Source organism: Leucoraja erinacea, chromosome 1, assembly GCF_028641065.1.
Source record: "Leucoraja erinacea ecotype New England chromosome 1, Leri_hhj_1, whole genome shotgun sequence".
NCBI classification, from domain to species: domain Eukaryota; kingdom Metazoa; phylum Chordata; class Chondrichthyes; order Rajiformes; family Rajidae; genus Leucoraja; species Leucoraja erinaceus.
Window position 1 is genome coordinate 103,118,956 of NC_073377.1, and position 26,734 is coordinate 103,145,689.

At 45.2% G+C, this 26,734-nt stretch overlaps 1 protein-coding gene across 2 annotated transcripts in view; it reads left to right on the plus strand.

Annotated features, from left to right (window-relative positions):
- The window catches only part of prdm5 (PR domain containing 5), a 290,483-nt gene that overhangs the window by 56,933 nt on the left and 206,816 nt on the right, over nucleotides 1-26,734 (plus strand). For both annotated transcript variants that reach the window (XM_055640489.1, XM_055640479.1), the window contains exons 4-5: nucleotides 15,401-15,572; nucleotides 19,317-19,491. In XM_055640489.1, the coding sequence (XP_055496464.1) occupies nucleotides 15,401-15,572; nucleotides 19,317-19,491 (347 nt within the window). The remainder of the gene's footprint in view (nucleotides 1-15,400; nucleotides 15,573-19,316; nucleotides 19,492-26,734) is intronic.

A 26,734-nucleotide genomic window follows, 5' to 3' on the forward strand; every position in this document is an offset into this window, starting at 1 on the left:
AAGGAGGGTTGTAACTAGAAAATACAGTTCTGTGAGCAACTGCATCATCGCAGAGGCACAATTCTTCTGCAGCCTCACTACAAGTTCAAGTAATTTTGATCATCAAAATTCTTTACAAGTCTATGAGGTGGGTTACTTTATGAACATGGAGGTTCATATTTTGGTATATTCTTATGTCCAAGTTACTTCTCAATGTGTGGTCAAGATACAGGACAAAGCAAGTTATCTCAACTCAGCCTAATTATATGTGAACACACTCATTCCCAATAGAGACACAGGGTCAGAATCAAGCTTTTGACTGCATTTTTTTTATGGTTTCAATTTTCTAGGAGAATAAGATAAACTGCAGCCGCAGCATGTATCAGATATTGAATTGGGATTTGCTTTATATTTTTAGAAGCTCACTTCTACAAAATGAAATGTTTAACCCGAAGAGTTCTGGCTCATTTTTCAGTGGAATGTGCCATGTACAATAAGGATCATGAAGCAGTTATTTAATTTGACATGTCCATCATTAAATGGTTTTGGTAATACCATTACTCTGGTTAATATTTTTCAACAAGTCTCAAATATATAGCTATATATCAAAAACGTCCCTCGTCTGTGTTCACCTATTACCTGCCACTCTTTATCCTGCCTCTCCTCTCTCCCACCTTTCTTACCCCCCAACCCCCCTCCACGCACAATCAGCCTGAGGATGGGTCCCGACCCGCAACGTTACCTAACCATGTTCTCCAGAGATGCTGCCAGACACATTGAATTACTCCAGTAATTTGTGCCCTTTTTTTTTACAGAATACAGACTTTTGTATGTACAGTGCTTCCTCCTAATGGCCAAAAGAATGTAATGCATATGAGTGGGAAAATGCAGACTTGGAAATAAATGCCTTTTAACGTTTTTCATGCTAAAATATCACTTTGATGTTATTATAATCAGTTCTGCTTACCAGCATAATCTTGCTATTAGTGCAACCAACCATTTAATGTAAAAGATCATTGAGGAGTCTGACAGAAATAATTTCAATAAGTACTTTTCTGTTTTACTTTGATAGATGCAGAACTGCCGTCAACAGTACAAGTGATAATTTAGTAAAGTGTATATCATAGCATGAAGTGATAGAAGGCAACTTTATTTTATATTTTTATTAGAAAGGCTCAGCAAAATAATGTCAAACTGAATTGCTCCTATAAAACTTCCTGAATCTGTTCTGCAGATTTGTAATTATAGAGTGACTCTCAATACTGAAAAGAGATTAATACATCTTGAGGATTATTGTTATTAAAGTTAAAAGATCAAAAGGTACAGTTATGGCTCTATAGACCACTGAGTAAAACATAATTTTGTAACCAAAGTATGAAGTCTGGGCAGCTGGGCCTGAATCTGTATAAAGTCTTATGTCTTCAGGCTGTAACGGGGCCCTTGTTTCTCCTTAAGCAGACCCTTGGGGTTGAGGAAGACTTGGTTTCATTCCATTCTGTTGCTTTTGAAATTCCCGTGAATCACTGGTGACGTTACATGTTATCAATGAGAGTTTGAGACTATCCATGGTAATCTGGTGCTGGAATGCAGTGCCAGGGGTGTTGGTCGAGTCAGATATGATAGTGGACATTTGGATATGCGGGAATGGACAGATACGGGTCAGACACGGACTAGTCTTCACATCAAGTTTGGCACAGACATTGTACGCCAAAGAGCTTATTCTTGTTCTATGCAGTTCTATGTTCTACGTTCAATGAGAGGTGGCTCCTGAGCAGTAGGAAATAATCCATAAGTTGAAAGGACCTATTGTGGACCTTTATTGGTGGGTCATGTTGCACAGAAGAGACTTTGGGAGAGAACTTATGTTTTGGAGATGTTTTTTATGAGGCTGTCCTCTTGCGCGTTTCAGTGCTCGAATGATGACAGAGACTGGCCTCTGAAGAGGTGCCACCTCTGACAGGATCTTGTTGCCATTGTAAAATAATTTTCATATTTCCAACTTTTTACAAAAGTTCAGAAAGGCCATATTTTCAGTGGAAATGTAGTCTTGGTGGAAATAGTAGCAATGCTCACTGGTCTCCTGATCTCATCGGTGTTTTTACAAGAAATGTCACTGTTTACTTTTCAGTATCCTGTATATTAAGATAGATAGATAGATAGATAGCCTTTATTGTCATTCAGACCGAAGTCTGAACGAAATTGCAGCAGTCATACATATAATACAATAAAAACAACAATAAACACATATTAACATCCACCACAGCGAGTCCACCCAGCATCTCCTCACTGTGATGGAGGCAAAAGTCTTAGATCTGCAGTCTCTTCCCTCCTCTTCTCCCTCTGCGCTGAGGCGATACCCCCCGGGCGATGTTATAAATCAGTCCCGCGGCTCAAACACCGCGGCCCGGGGTGGTTGAAGCTGCCGCCCACCAGTCAAGCAAACACAGCCGCTGGCCCGCGGCTGAACCCCACCACCGCCAGAACACCGTCCCAGCCACCCTCACTTGAGTACCGCACCGTCTTCAGCCTCGGGCTGGGCCGCCTCGACATGGGTGCCGAACCTCCCCCGGACCGGGCCGCCCCGACATGGGCGTCGCTTCTCCCTCCAGCCGGGCTGCCCCCACTTGGGCGTCGTTTCTCCCTCGGGCTGGGGCCGCCCCGACATGGGCGCCGAACCTCCCTCGGGCTGCGAGCGCCGCACCTTCCTGAGCTCGGCCGCTCCGAAGGGAGCCACGTTCCACTCTCGGGCTGGCCGCCCTCACGGGAGCGTCCCAACCTCTTCCAGCCCTGAGCCGGACCACCCTCACGGGAGCGAGCTCAGGGCGAGTCCTGACGGGCTCTGTCTCCTGAGCCTCGAGGTCGTCAGCGCCATTAGGCCTCAGCGCAGACGGAGGCAGAGAAGGGGAATACGACAAAAAGGTCGCATTCCCCCGCAGGGAGAGACTGCAAACCCCGTTTCAACCCCCCCCCACCCAAAACACAACTTAAAAACCAAAAACTAGACTAACCAAAACAAAATAAACAACACAAAAAAAAACCAAACGGGACTGCCGGTGAGCCGCTGCAGCCAGAGCCGCGCCGCCACTCCGTGGCTTGCAACCGAAATCATGTAATGATGCACTGTTGGCGGTCTCAAGAACAACAACTCAAGTTTCAAACGGATCTTTAATCGAACGTTCGGTTTTCAGTATACAGGTTCTCTAAACACGTCTGGCCACATCTGTGGTCAGTGCTGAACTAACGCGCGAAAGCAAAACCACGCAAAAACAAGCAGCCCCTCCCGAGTCGCGTGACCGCGGCTTCCGAATGCCGGGTTCGATACCTGCGTGTGCCAGCAGGCGCCGTTACATGGCCCCCCACCCCCCCCCAGAATCTGCGCTACGGAAACACACGGGTAACCGGACGGTGCGACCGGAACGCGTAGTCCGAGGTCGTGGGGCGAGCGTAACAGTAGGGGCCTGCAAAACAGAACCGAGGGACGCGAAGAACGCAAACGAGGGACGGGCGTAACAAAGGGGACCGGAGAAATATGACCGGGTGTAACAGGTGCAGAGGGCGGCAGAATGGCTGGTGGACGATCTCTACGCCATTGTCACCGGGCTATCCTCGTCGATGTGTGCTGGCTTAAGGCGGCTCACGGAGACGAACTCCTCCTGCCCACCCATGTCCAATGTAAACGTCGAGGCACCAATATTCAGCACCCTGTACGGACCCTCATACATCTGCTGTAATGGCGAGCGGTGAGCATCTCTACGGAGAAAAACATAAGTACAATCCCGTAACATAGTAGGCACATGCACCGCAGACGAACCATGCAGGGAAGTAGGGAATGGGACCAAAGCGCGCGCCAGCTCGTGAAGGTCAGCTAACAACGCCGAAACCGGGACCTCTTGATCCCGGGGGACAGGCAGGAAATCCCCAGGAACTCGCTAAACCGAGCCGTAAGCCAACTCGGCCGAGGATGCTTTGAGGTCCTCCTTAGGCGTGGTTCTGATACCTAGGAGGACCCAAGGCAACTGGTCGACCCAATCTGGGCCGGTGAGTCGAGCTTTCAATGCTGACGAGGTGCCTGTGGAAACGCTCAACCAAACCGTTGGACGCTGGGTGATACGTGGTGGTCTGATGCAGCTTCGCGCCATACAGCTGCACCATACCGCATCACAGGGAGGACGTGAACCGGGCCCCACGATCGGTAGTGATATTGGAGGGAACCCCGAAATGAGCGATCCAATTCGAGACAATGGCCCTCGCGCATGCCTCAGCGGAGGTATCCGTTAACGGTGTCGCCTCCGCCCACCTGGTAAACCTGTCCACGATTGTGGTCTGTGAATGCGGTAAAAACACGCCCGTCCAGGAAATAACAAAAATGGCGGATCGTTAGGCAAAGTACGAGGAGCTCCCGGTCGAAAGCGCTATACTTAACTTCGGGGGCTCGTAGCTGCCTGCTGAAAAATGGCAGCAGCACCCAGCGACTCCCTATGTGTTGCTTGAGGACGGCGCCTACCGCGGTGAGGGCCGTTTGGGCTGACGCCCTAGGGTGTTCTAACATAGTGGCATTGGCCAATGCAGTCTTAGCCCCCTCGAACTCCTTCTGCGCCTCCTTGGACCAGACCAGGTCCTTAGGCTTACCGGCCAGGCATTGGAACAACGGTCGCATGATGGCGGCTGCTGACGGGACGAATCGGTGGTAGAAATTAACCATCCCTATAAACTCTTGTAGACCCTTGACCGATAGGGGCCCCGGGAAGCGACGGATAGAGTCGATCTTCTCCGGCAGCGGCTATGTGCCGTGGCAGGTAATGCTGTGACCCAAGAATGAAATGGAACGCAATCCGAACTGGCACTCGCAGGGTTGATGACCAATCCGTGATTGCGCAGCCGTTCGAAAAGCAGGCGGAGGTGCCTGACATGCTCTGCCACCAGAACATCATCGAGGTAGATGAATATGAAGCCCAAGGGCTATCCGACCGCCGGACAATCCCCATGTCCTCCATAAGTTGGAACTCGTCTCGTGCGATGCGCAGTTTATCGGGCGGGAGACAGCGCGTGTGGGCGTGTACCGGTGGGCCCTCGGTGGGAATGTGGTGGGCCACGCCATGACGGGGTGCGGCCATGTCGTACCGGGGCGTGAGCAACCCTGGGAAATCAGCTTCCGCCTCCTCCTGATGTCAGTTCGGCTGCACCCGCTGAGTGACCAGGGGGCACGGCCCGCCATCTGTGTGCCCACAGTTCATCAGCTCTCTCCGCGGGTTGTTGGGGGTCACTGAAATCGGCCCCGGCGAGCACTAGTTGGACTTCATCAAGCATCTGCTCCAGGAACGCATGTTCGAAAAGCAGACATGGGCGGTGCCCGTCCATCAGGGCTAACATCTTCGCCATGATGGTGGATGGCCGCCGATCGCCGACACAGTCCATGTGCAGCAGCCTCACTGCCCTGTCTCTGCGGCTGAGACCGTAAGCGTGGAACAGCAGGGTCTTCAGCCCTTCGTATTTGGCGATGGACGGCGGGTCCCTGATGTAGGGCAACAGCCTCGAGGCACAGTCCTGCGGCAATGCCCCCATTACGTGGAAATACCCTGTGTCATCCACTACGATGCGATGGAGGTGAAACTGTGCCTCAACGTGGGCGAACCACACCCGAGGTTGGTCAGGCCAAAACGGTGGCAGTTTGAAGGCCAGTGAGCCCTGCCGCATGCTGGCTGATTCTGTGGGAACACTGTCTTCTTGCATAATTCTCTTGTCTAACGATGGCTAGACAGGTCGGGGTCACCAAATCGGCCGTCTCAAGAACGACAACTGAAGTTTCAAACGGATCTTTAATCGAAAGTTTGTTTTTCAGTATACACACGTTCTCTAGGCACGTCTGGTCACATCTGTGGTCATCGCTGAACTAACGCGCAAAAGCAAACCGTGTGAAAACAAGCAGCCCCTCCCGAGTCACGTGACCGCGGCTTCCAAACGGCGGGTTCGATACCTGCGTGCGCCAGCAGGCGCCGCTACACACTCACTTCGCTCTCATCCAGCTGGACGATTGCACCCGTAGATGATACATATATCTGAAGGAAGAGCGGAAGAAAGGTCTAATGATGCAGGAAGTCATGTTTCCCAGATGTATCAGTAAATTCATTGCAATTAAGTTTTCTTATGACTTTGCAACTTCAGGTTATGAAGAGTTGCCTAGAAGTTTAAAATATCTCTGTAATATAGATCTGGAATAATTTAAACCATGGCAAAGCACAAAGCCACATGACACGTGATGGAATGTGGTCATGACTGTGGATCGGGTGAGAAATGATGCACTGCTTGTTGCTGACAGCCATTTCTGTAACATCTATTTCAATGGCTCTGACAAGATGTTGCCAACACAAGGCTCTTTAATCATCTTCTGCACATTCACTGACACGGATAAAATTGAAAACTGGGGTGTCATGTAGCATGCCTATTTCTTGGAAATAACTGGATTTTCTGGAGGTTTACTTTGAAATTGTCTTAGGTTATTTGATTTCTAAAGCTACAGCATTGATTAGCATTACAAAGGACAACAGTGAAGCCTCATGACAGTTTATGCAAATCTCTTTGGCTGTGAGATAATTACAAATCATCAACCAGTCTGCATGTTGTGAAAACTCTCGTAAAAATTCTCTGGCTGGATGGAAGTCCAGTAATAGTTTAATTAACTTTGCCTGGATGTTAATCAGATGAACACAGATTTATGGCACTGTTTGGGAGACTTAATTAAACAAACATTTTTTTTTTTGTATTTTGCTTTCTGGTGTCGCATTGTCTCGGGATACTTTAGTCAAAACTGGAGTTGTTGTACACATATGTGTGCCTGCTTGAAGTTTATTTTGAAATTTTTTGAAGACTGAAAATGAAGATTATTTTTAAGTAATCATAACAAATGTTTTGCAATATGAGGAAAACTTTTTTCACACAGAGAGTGGTAAATCTGTGGAATTCTCTCCCACAGAAGGTAGTTGAGGCTAGTTCATTGGCTATATTTAAGAGGGAGTTAGATGTGGCCCTTGTGGCTAAAGGGATCAGGGGGTATGGAGAGAAGGCAGGTACAGGATACTGAGTTGGATGATCAGCCATGATCATATTGAATGGCGGTGCAGGCTCGAAGGGCCGAAGGGCCTACTCCTGCACCTATTTTCTATGTTTCTATGTTGTTGGGCTGTCTTGGTTTAATGTGAAATCAAACAGCAGGATTTTAATGGTGCATCGTTATAAAGATTTGCATGTGGATGTGGAAAGAAGGTAAATAAATGGCCATGTAAAGACATCCACATCCAAACAGCTCTTGTTATTTACCATTTTGAATCAATATGTTTCTCATTTATCCTTGTTGAGATCTTAGTATGTAGATCAAAGTCACTTTTTCTAACCTTTTAACTTTCCTTTCTAATTTACTTAAAATATAAAATGCTGTGAATGTTCACCAGAACAAGCACCATCTGTGAAGAGGGAAGTTTTCATTTCTCCTCAATGCTTTTGGATCACCCCTTCTTTTGGAATGATGACACTTTGTTAGGATACTGTTTCATAAATGGTGGCAGGCTCCCATAGCCATTGCTCACATCAGTGTGGGGAGCCCTCCCTTGTCTGTTGAAGGTGGCATCACACAGGCAGTTGCATGGAGAATTAAGTGGTGTGCTGAGAAACGCCGTACCATTGTTGAGTTTGGTTGAATCCTCATTGAGCTAGTACAGGGTCATCTCCCTCTATATCAGTGCTCTGTGGTTTACCCCAAACCAATGTATCACTTCCAGAGAAGTTTTGAAGGAAGTCTTTACAGCAAGCAGAGTGTCTTGTGTCTTTACAGAGTGTCTTTACAGCAAGCAGAGTGCACTAGAGAGTTAGATAGAGCTCTAGGGGCAAGGGATATGGGGAGAAGGCAGGCACGGGTTATTGATAGGGGATGATCAGCCATGATCACAATGAATGGCGGTGCTGGCTCGAAGGGCCGAATGGCCTCCTCCTGCACCTATTTTCTATGTTTCTATGTAAGCATCCACTTTACTTTGGTGGATGTTCAATCAGTTGTCAGACAGATTGTAATGTCTACTATGGAGAGATTGATGGTAGTAAAAGAAAAATTAGGAGCTGGAAAAAATTGATAAGAAGAGCCGTGTAATGGTTGGCAAGCAAATTGTAAAGAGGATATAAGGGCTTTTCAAAGAAGTGTGCGGGCAAAGATCTGGTAATGTTGTGAGGAAAATGTGTAATTGTGCATTTTGGCAGGAAGAATAAAAAAACCCATATGTTTAAATGTTGAGAGATTATAGAGCTCTGAGAGAGAGATCTGATTGTTCCTGAGTATGATTCGTGATTGGTAAATACGGTAATACAGCAAGTTGTTTAGTTTGTTTTAGAGATAGAGTATGGGTCAGCCCTTTGGCGCAGATCAGCAATCATCTATACACTAGTGCTAGTCTACACACTCAGGACCATTCACAGAAGCCAATTAACCTACAAACCTGCACGTCTTTGGAATGTGGGAGGAAACTGGAGCAACTAGAGAAAACTCACGCGGTCACAGGGAGAATGTGCAACTTCGTATAGACAGCAATGTGTAGAAATGAACTGCAGATGCTAGTTTATATCTAAGATGTTCCATTCAGTCTGCACCTGTAGTCAGTATCAAACCTGGGTCTCTGATGCTGTAAGGCAGCAACTCTACCACTGTGCCATTGTCCTCGGGTAATTAAGGAAACCAACATAATATAGTAATTTATTGTCACGGGAACATGAAAGTTGGGCGGTTATGCTTCAGTTATGGACTCAATGAGACCACATCAGAAGTATTTGGTACAGTATTGCTCTCTTTATTTTAGGAAGAATGTAAATGTACTGAAAGGATTTCTGACAAGATATACTGGATTAACTTCTAGAATTAATGAGTTGTCTAATGATGAAAGGTTGGACAGGCTATGCTTGTACCTGCTGGAATTTAAAACAGTGAAAGGAGGTGTGATTGAAGCATATCAGATCCTAAGGATGTTTTCTCGTAGGAGAATCCAGCACCAAGGATCACTAAAAATAAGGATCTGCCCATTTAAGACAGAGATGGGGAGACATGTTTTTATTTATCTCGGAGGATTGTAAATCTTTGGAACTCTCTTCTTCAAAGGCTGTTGGAAGAGACTTTGATTATTTTTAAGGCAGAGGTAGATCGTGGTGACATTATCACAGGTAGAAGGGAGTGAAGAGTTAAGGTTACAGTCACAAAATGCTGGAGTAAGGTCCCGACCCGAAATGTCATCTATCCATGTTCTCCAGGGATGCTGCCTGACTCGTTGAGTTACTCCAGCACTTTGCTTCTTTTTAATGTTACAGTCAGATCAGTTGTGACCCAACTGAAAGGTGGGGTAGGCAAATGGGATGAATGGTCTTCCAATATGTTGTGTGTTTTGTGTATCAGAGAGGTCAGTATTTGACAATTCCCCCTTATTTCCCTACTCCTCACCCCATCAACATTGTACATTGCCCGTCAGTCAGTGAGGAATGACTGATCCAGCAGCTTCCTAAATCAGGTTGTTCCCAACTAAGTCAAGGCACCAGATAATCACGGATTATGAGCCTGTCCAGCAGTTATGTTGATGCTTCTGTAAAGTACCTCCGAGTATAGTTAACAATCTTCTTAGAAGAAAAAGATCATATTTGGACAGGTTACAATTGTGCAAAGTCGTCATCAGCCACATCAGCAGTCCTCTATTTGTAACCGTCAGATATTGGAGAGATAATAGAACTATTGTGTATTGTCTCTCTGAGAATAGATGAACTGTGGCATTCCCCTAGGTATGTGGTCATGATTGTTGTTGTCGGCTACAGACCACTTATTTACACAGTGGTATGCTTGTCCATTGGAGTATGTTGTTGGCTGATCTATCGGTTCCCTGAAGGAGATGTGCACAGTTAATGATGCCTATCTGCATGGTGAATAAATCATAGCTAAGGTGTTCCAAAAGCTCTTCTGTTGACTGCTGCATTAATGCATAAGGTGATGGATGGCTACATACAAAGTACTGGTTCCTTGCTTAATGGGGCTATGAGCTGCACACTGTCAAGTGTAATATCTGAAAGGATCCAGTGGCAAGGAAATTTAGATCCCCAAAGAAAGTCATACGCCCCTTTGAATGGGTTTTCTAAGATGCTGTAAAAATCTTTCTGGACATGATTAGTTTCCTGTCTACTCTCAGATGTTCAAAGAAGTGACATTTGACATCTGTGGTGTGCTGGTTATGACCTCCTTTATGCCCTGCATATCGTCCTCCCAATCTTTGTCACTATCATTTATGCTTTAGAGCGCATAACATAGAACAGGTCTGTGCCAAACATGTTGCCCAGTTAAACTAATCTCCTTTGCCTGCATGTGATCCACATTCGTCTGTTCCCTGCATATCCATGTGCTTATCTAAAAGCATCTTAAACATTAATATTGTATCTGCTTTTACCACCACTCTGTGTTAAAAATATTATTACCCCGCACATCTTCACATACATTCCCCCTCGCCTCTCAAAAATATGCTTCCTTGTCTTTGTCATTTGTTCCCAAGGAAAAGGGGTCAGGTTGTCTACTGTATCTATAGCGCTCATAATTTGAGAAGGGCCTGAAGAAGGGCCTTGACCTGAAACGTCACCCTGTTCCTCCTCTCCAGAGATACTGCCTGTCCCACTGAGTTACTCCAGCATTTTGCGTCTATTTTCAGTGTAAACCAGCATCTGCAATCTCTTCCTACACGCTCTCATAATTTTATATATTATCTTCAGTTTGTCCCCTCACAGCAGGGAGAAAATAATCCAAATTTGTCCAAGCTCTACTGATAACTAACACCCCCTAATCCTGACAGCATTCTGGTAACCTCTTCTGCACTCTCTCCAAAGTCTTGTCATGCGCCTGTCCCACTCCTTTGCTTCCTCTGCATCCGCTGCTCTAGGTGTCAGCTGATTTACATCGGGGAGACTAAGCGTAGGTTGGGCGATCGTTTCGCCGAACACCTCCGCTCAGTCCGCAATAACCAACCTGACCTCCCGGTGGCTCAGCACTTCAACTCCCCCTCCCATTCCCAATCCGACCTCTCTGTCCTGGGTCTCCTCCATTGCCAGACTATGGTGCAGTGTTCAACGCCATTATCCCCTCTCAACTTAAATTCTGGGAATTGGGTCTCTGCTCGTTCCTATGCAAATGGATCCTCCACTTCCTCATCAGCAGACCACAAACAGTATGAATTAGCAATAACACTTCCTCCTTGATGACCAGCAACACAGGTCCACCACAAGGCTGTGTGCCCTGTCCCCCGTTCTACTCTCGCTATACGCATGACTGAGTAGCAGACACCGTTCCAATGTCACCTTTCAATTTACTGATGATATCATTGTCATTGGACGAATAACAGAACCAAAGTGTCGCAGCACAAAAAGATTGATAATCTGATTGTATGGTGACAAGTAGGCGGCGCGACTCTCGTCAGCAGCGGCCTCTGCAGCCTGTCCGCTTTTTAATTATTTTTTGTCTATGTTTTTATGTAGTTTTTTTGGTTATTTTATGTTGGGGTGTGTGTGTGGGGGGTCAATGGGGTGGGGGTGGGGTGGGAGGGAGGGGGAAACTTTTAAATCTCTCTCTGCACTGGAGACCCCACTACAAACTTCCAGACCTTTTCTTGTCGGGTCTCAGTTGTCGTTGGGGCTGCAACGAGGAGCGGCCTCCAACAGAAGAAGCCGGGGACTCTGGTGCCGACTCACCTCACCGTCGCGGAGCTGGCCGAGTCCAGAGCGGGTGGAGCGGTGTTGGAGCGCTGGAGCGCTGCTGCTGCTGCTGCTGATTCGGAGGCTGCAACTGCGGGTCTGTGGACAGTGGCACCGGGAGCCCGCGGGTCCCTGGAGGGAGACCGCTTTTCAGGGCTCCTGCAACGGCGACTTCTCCCGCCCGAGTTGCGGGGTCGAAGAGCTCCTGGAGCGGGGCCTTACAGCACCGCCCCGCGCGGCTTGGAATGTCCGCGGGACTCTGCGAGCGCACGCCGGGGGCTCCAACATCAAGACCCGGTGTGCAACCTGGCATCACCCGGCGTGGCTTTAATGGCCGCGGGACAATCGCCATCGCCAGCCGGGGGCTTTGACTTTGACTCTGACATCGGGGGGGGGGGGGGAGAGTGCAGTGGAGAGAAGTTTTTTTTTGGCCTTCCATCACAGCAATGTGATGGATGTTTATGTAAAATGTAAATTATGTTGTGTCTGGGGTCTATTTGTTTGTAATGTATGGCTGCAGAAACGGCATTTCGTTTGGACCTCCACGGGGTCCAAATAACAATTAAATTGACAATTGACTATTGACTATTGACAATACAACATTAACAGAACCAAGGTGCTGATTATTGACTTCAGGAAGGGAAAGTCAAGGATCCATGAACCTGCCTTCATCATTGGGATAGCGTTGAGAGCATCAACAGCTTCCTTGGCAAGCATATCTCTGAAGATCGGTCCTCGATCACACCTCCTTGGCCACACTCTCATCTCACTACTACTATTGGGAAGAAGGTACAGGAGCCTAAGAACCATGGTCGCCAGTTTAAGAATTGTTTCTTCCCACTAACCATTAGGCTCTTCCACACTATACAACATCAAGCACAAACCAACCTTGGCAACAATCTGCTATAGAATTTGTTTTGGTTGCACTAAGTATTTCAGGTTTGCACTTTTATGGTCTGGTTACATGGTATTACTGATCATTAATTTATTGTATTATTAATGATTCTATAGTTATTTGTGTTATTGCATTAATGTGCTTTTAAAGCTGCAGCATGTAAGAATTTCATTGTTCAGCCATGATCACTTTGAATGGTGGTGCTGACTCGAAGGGCCGAATGGCATACTCCTGCCCCTATTGTCTATCATTCCTCTCCCGATACATATGACAATTAAGCGCCCGACCATCAAGCACCCATTTTTACACTCATTTGCACTACCCAATTATTTTTCTCCCTAAATTTCTATCAACTCTCCCCTCCTTCTCCAGTTTCTATCAGTCGTTTACACATTGGCCAATTAACCTATAAACCTGCAAAGTTTTGAGTTGGAGGAAACCAGAGCACCAATAGGAAACCAATGTGATGACAGGGAGAATGTGCAAACTAGCTACACACAGGCAGCACCAGAGGCCAGGATTGAACCTGGGTCACGAGCTGTGAGGAAGCCGTGCCGCCAGCGTTAATAAAAGGTTTGTTTGTCATCTATTGCATAGCAATTCATCTAAAGTGTGCTGTGCCAGGTAACAGTATTTGTAACTTTGGAAACTTGATAACATTAAAACACTTGTGTGTTCAATCTCCAGGGTATAATTCAGAACTTTTTTTTCTATATCACATTTGCACATCTATACTCCAGCAACTCCAATAGTCTCACCTGGAAGGCCATAGTCTGTAGGATTTTGGGAATGCTTATGTTTTTCCCTCCATACTGCCTCAAAATATATGGTTCCCTCATTATTGCTGGATCTTCATACTGCAACTCCCTGTCCAGCTGAATTCTGTAATTACCCTGTTCAGAAGGCAGCCCAGCTCTGTTTTGTCAAGTTCTGTTAGAGAGACGATGAATATTGGCCTTGCCAGCAACATCTAAATCTCACAAATTAATTTAATGAAGTCCAAATATTCGCATGACGGATTTAACTTGGAGTCAGTTATTTACAGCATCAACTAAAGCCATAACTTGTACCTATATGTATACTTGACATTTCATGTGAATCTTGATACAAGAAATGTCAATATATTATGAGATCTTCTTTGGCAGTCTTAAATAAATGATTGATTTGGAGAACCTCTGTGTTTCATGTTTTCATCTTTCATGTTTTTATTCCATCAAACTTGTTAAAATTAAGGGAGCATTAAAAGGTACTTCCATTTCTATCATTGTTTATAGAGCTGTTCAGTGACATTTTATACATCACTAATCTTGGGTGGAATTTGTTTTCCTTTGGCACAAGGATTCTCTTGTGATTGCTCTACTCTCATTCCATGGTAAAGAAGACATACACTTGTTTATTAATTGATTGTAACATATGTGACATTGATTCAGAATATTTTTACATTGCCCTGGATCTTTTTACATTAACCACCATCTGACCTGCCACTCTGCTATTGGGAACAAAAACACAAAATGGTGGATGCATTCGGATAACACGGTGGTGCAGGGGTAGAGTTGCTGCTTTACAGTGCTTGCAGTGCCGGAGACCCGGGTTTGATCCCAACTACGGGTGCTGTCGGTCTGGAGTTTGTTTGGTCTCCCTGTGACCGCGTGGGTTTTCTCCGAGATCTTCTGTTTCCTCTCACACTCCAAAGATATAGTTTGTAGATAAATTGGCTTGGTGTATGTGTAAATTGTTCCTAGTGTGTGTAGGGTAGATTTAATGTGCAGAGATCGCTGGTCGGCACGGACTCGATGGACAGAAGGGCCTGTTTCTGCGCTGTATCTCTAAACTAAACTAAGAACTAAATGAGCATTTAATAGATCTAGCAGCATCTGCAGAAAAAAATGGCCCATCAATATGTCCCATCAAATACTCTTTGTCAGAACTCTGCAGTGTGACTCTCCATTAAGGTCAACAGTAGATCACTGATGTACAGTGGTGGACTGATGGTGGAATGAGGATTCCATTCATCCAGACCAGGCTGCCCATTCTGGGAAAAGGATATGTGCTTGAGTTACATCATTTAATATTTTCAACTGCCTGTAAGTAGATCTCAAATTTATTTTCATTTATTTCAATCCTCTTATATAAATGTAAACTTTCTACTGTTCAGACACATTTAAACACAGTTAAAAAGTCTTTGTTTAGGGAACAAAGGCTCGGGATGCACTGCTCAAGACCATTGTCGCTTGGAACCTGTTCCTAATAATGGACACCTGATAGATACAGAAGATTAGTTTGATTGGGTCACTATGATGAGACAAATGACGCTTGGCTGGGTGGGCTGGCATTCTGCGCTGGATCACTATGGCATATTCCATGAATTGTGGCTGTGTTCATCACAAAATAATCTTTGGATGAAAAGTGACTTCAAGAGAGCCCAGCCAGCTCTAAATGATTTCATTTTCATTCCTTTTCATCTCTAACATTTGTCCACCCATCTGACAATAAAATCCCACCTGTAGTCACCTATCAATCGCCATTTTGATGCATACCCATCTCTTTTTACTCCTCTACTACAATTAGTCTGTAGAAGGGCTCCTACCTGAAACATTGCTTATTCATTCCCTCCAGAGATGTTGCCTGATCCGCTGAGTTACTCCAGCATTTTGGGTATTAATCAATATTCTCAGGCTGACTAAATTGATGAGTACATAAAGAAGACACTGACAATGTGCAGTAGGTTACAGCAACTTCTAACTGAATTAATGATGCCATCTGTTTGATTGCTTTTAGGAAGGAGAAAATATTTTCTATTTGGCTGTGGATGACATCGAAACAGACACTGAATTGCTGATTGGTTATCTGGATAGTGAAATGGAAGAGATGGAGGAAGAGGAGGAGGAGAAAATGGTCAGCAAAGAGGATGAAGACAATCCCAAAGATATTCAATCATCTGGTGATAAAGGTATTTACCAGTATCAGTCAATAGTGCTTGGTAGGTTATAATCTCCTGAATTAGATTGTTGTGGTTTTTATTAGTATTGTACATCTTGTTCTCTTTGCCATTCATTAAAAATAATTGTATTAATTTCTTTGTGCTATGTATTGTATGAAGCATGAAGCAAAAATCTTAAGTTAGGCTTTGCTTTATATAATCTTTTAATACAATCAGCAACACGTTTTATTTTGTTAGAGCAGTCAATTGCATTCCAAGACGCATCACAGAAATGTGACCATCAAGTTTTGACAATGAGGCCTAAGGAGATAAAAAGAGCAACACACTCTGAAGATTTTGGTCAAAATTATATATTTTAAGGAACTTGTGAAGAAGGAAGAGGTAGAGAGGAGCCAAGCAGTTGGAAAGCAAATTAAGGAGCCTGGAGCCTCAGCAGATGATAGCAAGGTTGCCATGGGGGAGTGATTATGTGATGTGGAGATGTTGCAGTTAGTGCTGTTATTTTACAGATCCAGGGACCTAGTTTGATTCTGACCCTGGTTGCCATCTTTGTGGAATTTTCAGGTATACTCTGAATCTGAATGTTGTTGTGCCAGGTGTCTGGTTTCCTCCCTTATCCTAAAGATTTGACAATAGACAATAGGTGCAGGAGTAGGCCATTCGGCGCTTCGAGCCAGCACCGCCATTCACTGTGATCATGGCTGATCATCCCCAATCAGTACCCCGTTCCTGCCTTTTCCCCATAACCCCTGACTCCACTATCTTTGTGAGCCCTATCCAGCTCTCTCTTGAAAGCATCCAGAGAACCTGCCTCCACTGCCCTCTGAGGCAGAGAATTCCACAGACTCACAACTCTGAGAGAAAAAGTGTTTCTTCGTCTCCGTTCTAAATGGCTTACCCCTTATTCTTAAACTGTGGCCCCTGGTTCTGGACTCCCCCAACATCGGGAACATGTTTCCTGCCTCCAGCATGTCCAAACCCTTAACAATCTTATATGTTTCAATAAGATCCTCTCTCATCCTTCTAAACTCCAGAGTGTACAAGCCCAGCTGCTTCATTCTCTCAGCATATGACAGTCCCGCCATCCCGGGAATTAACCTTGTAAACCTATGCTGCACTCCCTCAATAGCAAGAATGTCCTTCCTCAAATTAGGGGACCAGAACTGCACACAATACTCCAGATGTGGTCTCACTAGGGCTCTGTACAACTGCAGAAGGATCTCTTTGCTCCTATACTCGACGACTCTTGTTATAAAGGCCAACATGCCATTCGCTTTCTTCACTGCTACTTCATTTGCTACTGTAAATTATCCTTCAGGACAGACAAATGACAAAAGAATCAAAAGAGGAGTTGATGGACAAGTGTGTGACTGTGAGAAAATAAGTCACAAGGGCTCCTGGGAGATAAGGAGAGAGGTAAAGGAACTGAGGAGATACCTATGTTGGGATAGACATAGTAGATTAAACCTCATGTTTTGGAAAAAGTAATTTTGCCGCAATCAAGAAGTCAGAATTGAAGAGCTACAGATGTTTTTGGCATCTGGTTCAGATCCAGCTAAGTGGCACAGTAGTGTAGCTGTAGAGTTGCTGCCTTACAGCACCAGAGATCCTGATTATGAGTTTGTATTGTCTCCCTGTGACAACATGGGTTTCGTCTGAGTGCTCGGGTTTCCTCCTAAATTCCAATGAGATGTGCAGGTTTATAGGTTAATTTGATTCTGTCAATTGCCCTAGTTTGTAGGATGGAACTAATGTATGGGTGATCACCGGTCAGCTTGGTCTTGGTGGGCCAATGGGCCTGTTTCCATGCTGCATCACTGAAACTAGTGACATTGAAGTGTGCTAATTTTAAACTTGAAGCTTTACAGAAAGTTAATGCTTCTAACAACATCAGAATGTATTGCCCATTTAAATTTTCCTGGAATAAAATGGTTGTTAGTGGTATTCATGTACCACAGGCATCTGTAGAGTCTAGGTAATCCCACAGTGCCATTAGGAAGGGAATTCCACAATTTTTACTTGCCTCTGATGGAAAAAAAAGTAATACATTTCCAAGTGAAGTTAGCATATGATCCTAGCAGGAAACCTGAAGATGGTAGTGGTTCTAAGTTTCTGCTGCTATTGCCCATCTGGTAGGTAGAGGTCACAGGCTGCTGAAATAGTTATATTTGCGGAATGCCTTGAAAATGCTTCACACTGCAGCCAATGTGTGTAAGAGGTGGAAGGAATTAATGTTTAAGGTTGAGAATGAATTGTCAGGATTGCAAGACCTGTTTTTTTTTTTCTGAAGCACACTGGGCTCCTCGAGTTCTTTGTCGAGTTGCACTCATTTGGGAAGTCAGGACGCAAGTCATTTGCCACAGATAACCAGCATTGAAATCAATCTTGTAACCACAGTATGTCTATAACTGGCCCAGTTAAACTTCGAAATGAGTGCTACATGAAACATTTTCTCAGACTTTAGACTTTACTTACCTACTTTCCCTACAGTATGTGGTCACAGGGAGAATATACAAACTCAGTACAGACAATACCCATAGTCAGAATCAAATCGGGGTCTCTTGCGCTGCAAGGCAGTAACTCGACTGCTGCACCACTCTGCTGCCCCAACATTGACCCCCTTTTGCTGATGATCATAAGTAAAGTGATTACGAATGAATTGCCAATTTGGGTTTATCCTCCATTTTATGAACAAGCAACATCTTGGAAATGTTCTTTGTCTTTGGATGGATGCAAGACATATTGCAGTTATATAAGACATTGGTGAGGCCGCATTGTGTTCAGTTCCAGCACCATGTTATAGGAAATATGTTGTCAAGTTGGAAAGCGTATAGAGAAGATTTAGGAGGATGTTGCCAGGACTCGTGGGCCGGAACTGTTGGTGAGAGGTTGAGTTGGCTGGGACTCTATTCCTTGGAGCCCACGATATTGAGGAGTGATCTTATTGAGGTGTATAAAATCATGAGAGGAATAGATTGGGTTGACACACAGAGTCTCTTGCCCAGAGTAGGGGCATCAAGAGGTCATAGGTTTAAGGTGAAGGGGGAAAGATTTAATAGGATTCTGAGGGGTAACGTTTTCACACAAAGGATGGTGGTGGTATGGTACGAGCTGTCAGAGGAGGTACTTGAGGCTGGGACTATCGCAACATTTAATTAGACAGGTACATGGAAAGGACAGGGTTAGAGGGAAATGGGGCTAGTCGGTGTTGGTCAGTGTGGGCAAGTTGTGCCGAAAGGCGTATTTCCAAGCAATATGACACTGACTTTTTAGTATTATTTCCTCGAATGCTGTAACTATGTAGCTTGCAGTATTCAGATTATTGTTTATTAACGAAAACTAGCTTTGCAAAAATAAAAATAAATACATTGCCAGTAAAGAAACTAGTGGCTGAGCTGTGTGTTATTATGCCTGTCAGCATTTATTTTTCTCTGTTGTATAGCTGAATGTTCTGAATCTACAGTGCGTGGCTTTACAAGGTTGGGAAAAATGAGCCAAAACCACGTGCTGATTCATTGAAGGCTGTTTTTCATTAACGATAATTACTACTTTGACTGTGCTGCTGTGTCAATATCCCAATTGTATATAGCCCCACAGCAATAATTTGAGGGGTTTAACGTGAACACTACTGTTAACATTTATTTTACTTTGGTTGTTAGTGGTTTGTAAACAGTACTGCAATAGAGTGAGAAGATGGAACTTTCACTTCATCTCATTTTGGAGAATTTACCCGTGTACTTTGTATCTTCGTAGATCTGTTGAGCGATAAAGAAGGTTACGGTTGTCCTCAATGTGAGAGCAGTTTCCGAAGCCAAGACATCTTGGCAGAGCACTTGCAGTCACTACATCAGAAGCCCAGTGAAGAAAAGGAATTCAAATGTCGGAATTGCGGCAAGAAGTTCCCCATTAAACAGGCCTTGCAGAGACAGTAAGTACAATCCTGGAAACTAAGGCTTCTTAGGGCCAAACTGCCCCACTTTGCAAATTACCTGCCTTAAACATTTCCAAAGTTTTGAAGCCTTCCATTCAAATTTCAAAACACAAATATTGGTTGAATTCATGTTCCTTTCCTCTTTTGCTTTATTTGTGTTTTTCATCACATTCCGCTGGGTTATTTGTATTTTATGGCCCTAAATTTGGATCCTAGTTGTATTGTAAAAGTACTAAAGAAAAGACTATTTAACCTCTTGATCCGGTTCCACCATTCGATGGAATTGTGTCTCGTCTTTAACCCAAATTCATTCACATGCTTTTTCCAAGTACAGGTGCACAACCTTTTATCCGACAGCCTTGGGACCAGACACTTTTCGTAATTCAGAATTTGTCGGTCTTCGGAATGGAAATTTTTTAGCGTAGATTTTAATGGCTGGCTCAGTGGTAGAGTGCTCGGCTCATATCCGCAAGGTCGCGAGTTTGCGCCTTGATCCCGGCAGTTACTCGGTCGCGAGTTTGAGTCTTCAATGTCGTTTTTTCTTGCAGAATAAATGTCTGTATGAAATGCAGTGTGTTGAATGAATTCCTGAATTTGTAAATGTGCCCGCAGCATTGAATCACCTCTCGCACTCATGTCACCCTAGCGGGGCTACATGCCCTTAGGCGATCTAAGGTCGCGAGTTTGCGCCTCGATCCTGGCAGTTACTCGGTCGCGAGTTTGAGACTTCAATGTAGTTTTTTCTTGCAGAATAATTGTTTGTATGAAATGCAGTGTAGGAAAGGTGTACTGACTGTGGGCAGAACTTTGGAAGTGATTGCCCACCAGTCTAAAAAGCCGCTGTGTCTCCCTGTCCCTGGGATAGCAGGGGGCGATCAAACAGCACAATACCACCCTCCCCCTCCAACTCCAGAGGAATCCTCTCCCCGATGGGCCGCTACGGCGACAAGTGGCAGTTTGCCCACAGCCCGAGCTGCGCCACCCCAAGAACACCTTGCACACCATCAGCTTCTGCCCCTACGTGTTCCCCTGGAGTTGGAGCGGGGCTGGGCTGGAGTTGCTGCTGGCAGTGGGTCTCTGGGATCTCCGTCCTTGCAGTGGGCCTGGGGGCCGCTGTCCCGTTGGTCCTGACGTCTCCGGCCACCCCCATGGACAGGAGCTGAGACTGGGAACTGTACCGCCCTTGCCCCCTCCCTCTGCAACTGCAAACAACCCAACTCTCCTGCAAGGGCTGTACAGTTCCCGGAGGATAGCAGGTGGCCGGAGACGTCAGGACCAACAGGAACCCGCTCCCCGATGGGCCCCTACGACGCCCCGAGCTGCACCCCATCATCCGCAACCCATGTTCCTCTGTAGTTGGAGCGGGGCTGGGCTGGGCTGCTGTTGGCTGTGGGTCTCTGGGATCTCCGTGCTTGCGGTGGGCCTGGTGGTCGACGTCCAATTGGTCCTGACGTCTCCGGTGACTGCACTGGCCTGCTGCCATCGCCGACGTGAAGACAGTGCAAAGCCCCCGCGCCAGTGCAATGAGCGGGGAGCTGGAGAGGGGAGGGATGGGGTCACACACATGGCCGGGAAGCAGAGGGGTGTAGGTGGGGTGAAACTGAAGGGAGCGACAATCTGCTGCTGCCTGCACGCTGAGTTAAAAAGTTCCCACGCAAGACTCACGATACACTGTGTATCGTGTCTACCGTGGGACCTTTTTAACTCAGCGGGCAGGTAGCAGCATATTGTCAATTATTAACCCTCCCGCGCAATATACCCTCACCTTCTCTTTTATGAATGGGGATTTAGTTCCCCTTTCTTCGAGGACCGACCGGAGGTTCCGCTGTCACCTCTGCAGGCCGCCCTCGGTGAACGTCCTGTCTCACTGTCCCTGGGATAGTAGGAAGCGATCAAACAGCACAATACCCCACTCCCCCTCCAACTCCAGAGGAATCCGCTCCCCGATGGGCCGCTACGGCGACAAGTGGCAGTTCGCCCACAGCCCGAGCTGTGCGACCCCAAGAACAAGATGACCCTTGCACACCACCAGCTTCTGCCCATACGGGGAGCGTGTTCCTCTGGAGTTGGAACGAGGCTGGGCTGGAGTTGCTGATCTGGGATCTCCGTACTTGCAGTGGGCCTGGGGTCGGTGTCCCGATGAGGGGGTGCAGCTCGGGGAACGGCTTCTGGTGGTCCTGACGTCTCCGGCCAGTTTGCAGTTTTCCTCTGGAGTTGGAACGGGGCTGGGCTGCTGCTGGCTGTGGGTCTCTGGGATCTCCGTGCTTGCCAGTGGGCCTGGGGATCGGTGTCCCGTTGGTCCTGACGTCTCCGGTGACTGCCACTGTGCTGCTAGCATCGCCGACGTGAAGACAGTGCAAAGTCCCCGCGCCGGTGCAATGAGCGGGGAGCTGTAGAGGGGAGGGAAGGGGTCACACACATGGCCGGGAAGCAGAGGGGTGTAGGTGGGGTGAAACTGAAGGGAGCGACAATCTGCTGCTGCCTGCACGCTGAGTTAAAAAGTTCCCACGCAAGACTCACGATACACTGTGTATCGTGAGTCTACCGTGGGAACTTTTTAACTCAGCGGGCAGGTAGCAGCAGATTGTCAATTATTAACCCTCCCGCGCAATATACCCTCACCTTCTCTTTTATGAATGGGGATTTAGTTCCCCTTTCTTCGAGGACCGACCGGAGGTTCCGCTGTCATCTCTGCAGGCCGCCCTCGGTGAACGTTTTCAAGGACCTTTCTTCAAGGACCGAAAAAAATGTCCGCTATTCGGAGGTTTTCGTTATTTGGATCTTCGGATAAAAGGTTGTGCACCTGTATTCCTTAATGTATTTGGTTATCATAAATCTATCAATCACAGATTTAAAATTAACAATATCCTTTGATGAATTTATATGCAATAGAGAATTCAAAATTTCCACCACCTCACTGTGTAGAAGTGTTTTCTAACTTAATTCCTTTGAGGTTGACCAATTCTTTGAAATGATAAATCAATACAAGTGCTTTTAAAAAAAAAAAAAGTAAACATGGCCTGATCACATTTGAGAGAAGGATTGCTGTTCCCACATTCTGATACAGGTGCTATGATTGATCCACCATCTTTGGATTGTGCATGTTAGTTCCAACAAATACAAACTTATTTTTGCAAATAAAATACATTTTCTCAAATTCTTCTTTAAGTTTTCCTTGGAGCCAGTCATGGGAGCAAGTATTTGCTGGTGTGACTGGATTCTGATGACTTTCCATACTGCTGTAGCTGGGCTAAAGGAGAAAAGATCCTCCGTATGTAGTTCCCAAAGAAGATGCAGTCTTGTTCTGCTAGTTTTAGACAAGACGCATGTCTTGGTCTGCTAGTTTTAGCTGCTAAGTTGCATCAGCATGTGCTAAAGATAGATACAAAAAGCTAGAGTAACTCAGCGGGACAAACAGCATCTCTGGAGAGAAGGAATGGGTGACATTGTGCTACACTGTAGTTGCAATGGCAACTTTGGGTGAAAGAACATTTTTTGCAAATGTGTACACATGATGTGAATGCCATATTCTTCAGATGAGCCAGCAAAGGTGCCAAATTTGGAGTATTATGTCAACCCTTTACGAGGAATCCAGGAAACAACATTGATTCGGAAAAATTGAGGGACAAAATTAGTAGTTAATTTACATTAAACAAATGTTTATACTGTTTGAATGTTTTAAGTACTGTAGGTCTGTATTTTCTTTACAATAATTAAAAATGTGTTTTGTTTTATTTTGAATGTTTCTGACTTAGAAGCATTCACAGACAGGCTTTATAATTTACCAGTTCTGCCCAAGCCAAAAGGCATAGCTCAGCCAGAACTGGTAAGTTATTTCATCACATGGGAAGGAGTTGTTCTGGCTACACCTAATGACTGAATTATAGTGTGCGAGGCTGTCTCAGCTGACGGGACTTTCCTTGACCCTTATTGCCTGTTTGATATAGGAGAATCTGAACCTAGAGGTCAGCCATGAGTATGAAGTAAGAGCAGGAGTTGGCCCCTCAATCTAGCTCTACCATTCAACAAGATGATGGCTGCTCTGACTGGAACCTCAACCCTGAACATTTGTTTAAGTATAAGAAGCAGAATCAGACTTGCTTAATTGAAGAAGAACTGTAAAATATCTGAAAGATTGCAATATGACTATTCAACAAGGATAAATATTGTATTTATGTCAAAAATTATTTTGTGGACATGGATCTGAACTATTTTGACTGTTAGGATTGCAGAATTTGCAATTGTGTCTTCAAGGTAAGTGTTTTGATAGCATTGACAACTGACATATAACACCCCCATGCAGATGATATTGGCAACAGTTGCAGGGAGGGAAGGTTCTCTTGTTGCTTGAATAGAGGCGTGAAAGCATGAAAATGATCTTTTGAAATTAGAAGTGTAAGGTTACATTTACAGCTTGTGCGTGCTTGATGAATTTAGCAGACAGACCACCCATTTAAAAACTGGCATACTTCCTTGCGAGAATATTAATTTGACAAAAGTTTGGGTTCCATTCCCTATCCTAGTGATACCATTTGCATGTGGTTTTGAAAGCATATGGCACAGATCCATCTTACTGATCTCAACCAGAGTTTAGAATAATAATTTGATTTTAGAGCACATTTTTTCTTCAAATTATATATTTTTTGGTTAAAGAAAGCCATTTTACTGGGATAATCCCAAGAATTTAAGTGTAAATCTTGGATAAATATCAGCTAATCTCTCCTGTTCAGTGAATTATTGAGCTATTTTTCATTGCACCGGTCCTTGGATCCCTTCTCAATCATCTCAAAGAAACTATGTATTGAAGAAACATGAGGCTGGACTGATCCTGTTGTGCTCCTGGGCTCCAAGGAGATTGATTATATTACCAATACTGATAGAAAACATAATTCACTGGCTTACCATTAGCTCTTTAGTCATAAAGGTAACTCTTTGCTGTCATCGTGGCTATCCCTCAAGGTTGAGGATGATGATCTACGTTCCGTTGTTTTTATGGACTCACAGGTGGCTTATAAGTCCAATCTTGGCTTTGAAAGTTCTTCGGTATTCAGGGCAGGTAATTCCAGATGGCAGATCGGGCTTTGGTTGTTGCTGCCTCTATTTCTGTTTTCCAGGCTTGAGGTCTTTCTGTAGAGGTGATTAGTTTCCATTACCACTGACATTGAAACCTTTCGCCTATGCCTGTGTTAATTCATGGACACCTTGAGGAGAGGAACCTAGCCCGCAGAAAAGTTTTGAGTGCTGGGAAGATAGATTCTTCACAGACTTTACCCGGCAAGCCATCTTTGCAATCTGTTTCTCTCACCCTGTTGTCACTTGTACTGAAAGCCCAGGAGGCCTGGATTGAAGGGTACATGTGTAGCATTGAAAAGGAAAATATGTGATCTTAGTGTTCACCAGTGTTTGGCATTAAATATTTTGTCCTTTTGTGCTATTGGATGCTTACCTGTCACTGACTCACCAATAAATCTGCAAGTGAGTGACGATTTAAGTGTTTCAGTGCATGTCCCTTGCTCGTCAAACCACCTCCTCTATGTGGTGAACACTGAGTATTTGAAGTACATTTTAGATTTTGTTTCACTGGGCAATTTCCAATAACGGTGTTAGGATGGTGGAGTTGAGAGTGATGGTGGAGATGATGGTGAATATCAATCATGCATGCTCCACATTGACAGTGTGTTAGTGTCCATATGGACAAGAGCTGCTGATTGAAGTTCTTGTGCTATAAATATTATTATCAATTTATCTTGTACAAACACTTTTTAAGCACTATAGAATTTCTTGGCTTATGTCTCATCAAGAGTTAAGAGTGCTTTATTGTCATATGTCTCGGATGGAACAATGACATTCTTACTTGCTGCAGCACAACAGAATAAATGAATATGTAAATATAGTACATAATGGGGACAAAAATGTTCAATAAATAACAAATATAGTGCAGATAACAAATAATAATATAGTCTTTTTGCAGTTCAGAGCTCATAGCTTATTCGTTGTTGTGTTTAATAGTCTGATGGCTGCAGGGACGAAGTTGTTCCTGAACCTGGACGTTACAGTTTTCAGGCTCCTGTACCTTCATCCTGATGGCAATGGTGAGATGAGTGTGTGGCCAGGATGGTGTGGGTCCTTGTTGTTTTTGGCTGTCTTTTTGAGGCAGCGACTATGATCGATCCCTTCGACGGTGGGGAGGTCAAAGCATGTGATGGACTGGGCAGCGGTGACAACTTTTTGTAGTCTTTTTCGCTCCTGGACGTTCAAGTTGCCGAACCAGGCCACGATGCAACCAGTCAGAATGCTCTCTACCGTGCACCTGTAGAAGTTTAGGAGAATCTTCTTTGGCATGCCGAATCTCCGTAATCTTCTCAGGAAGTAGAGTCGCTGATTGCAATTTACAATTTCTTTACAATTGCATCAGTGTGCTGTGTCCAGGAAAGATCTTCTGATATATGCACGCCCAGGAATTTGAAATTATTGACCCTTTCCACCATCGTCCCATTGATATAAACAGGATTGTGGGTCTTCAACCTTCCCCTACCAAAGTCCACAATCAGTTCTTTGGTCTCACTGATGTTGAGGGCCAGGTTATTGTGCTGGCACCATTTAGTCAGTCGGTCGATCTCACTTCTATACTCTGACTCGTCCCCATCTGTGATTCATCCAACCACACTGGTGTCATCGGCGAACTTGATGATGGAGTTTGCATTATGTCCGGCTACGTAGTCATGGGTATAGAGTGAGTAAAGCAGGGGGCTGAGCACGCAGCCTTGAGGTGCTCCTATACTAATTGTTACTGAGGATGAAGTGTTTCCTCCAATTCGAACAGACTGTGGTCTATGGATGAGTAAGTCGAGGATCCAATTGCAGAGGGTACACCCTGAGAGTTTAAGACTTGTTTTAAAAAGAGCTACAGTTAAAGAGCAACATTTGCAACTTACTTTGCACCAGGGTTGCACGGTGGTGCAGCGGTAGAGATTGCTGCCTTACAGTGCCTGCAGCGCCAAGGACCCGGGTTCGATACTGACTACGGGCGTTGGCTGTACAAAGTTTCTACATTCTCCCCGTGACCGCGTGAGTTTTCTCCGAGATCTTCGGTTTCCACCCACACTCCAAAGACATACAGGTTTGTTGGTTAATTGGCTTGGTATAAATGTAAATTGTAAGTAGTGTTAATGTGCGGGGATCACTGCTCGGTGCAAACTCACTGGGCAGATGGGCCTGATTCCGCGCTGTATCTCTAAAC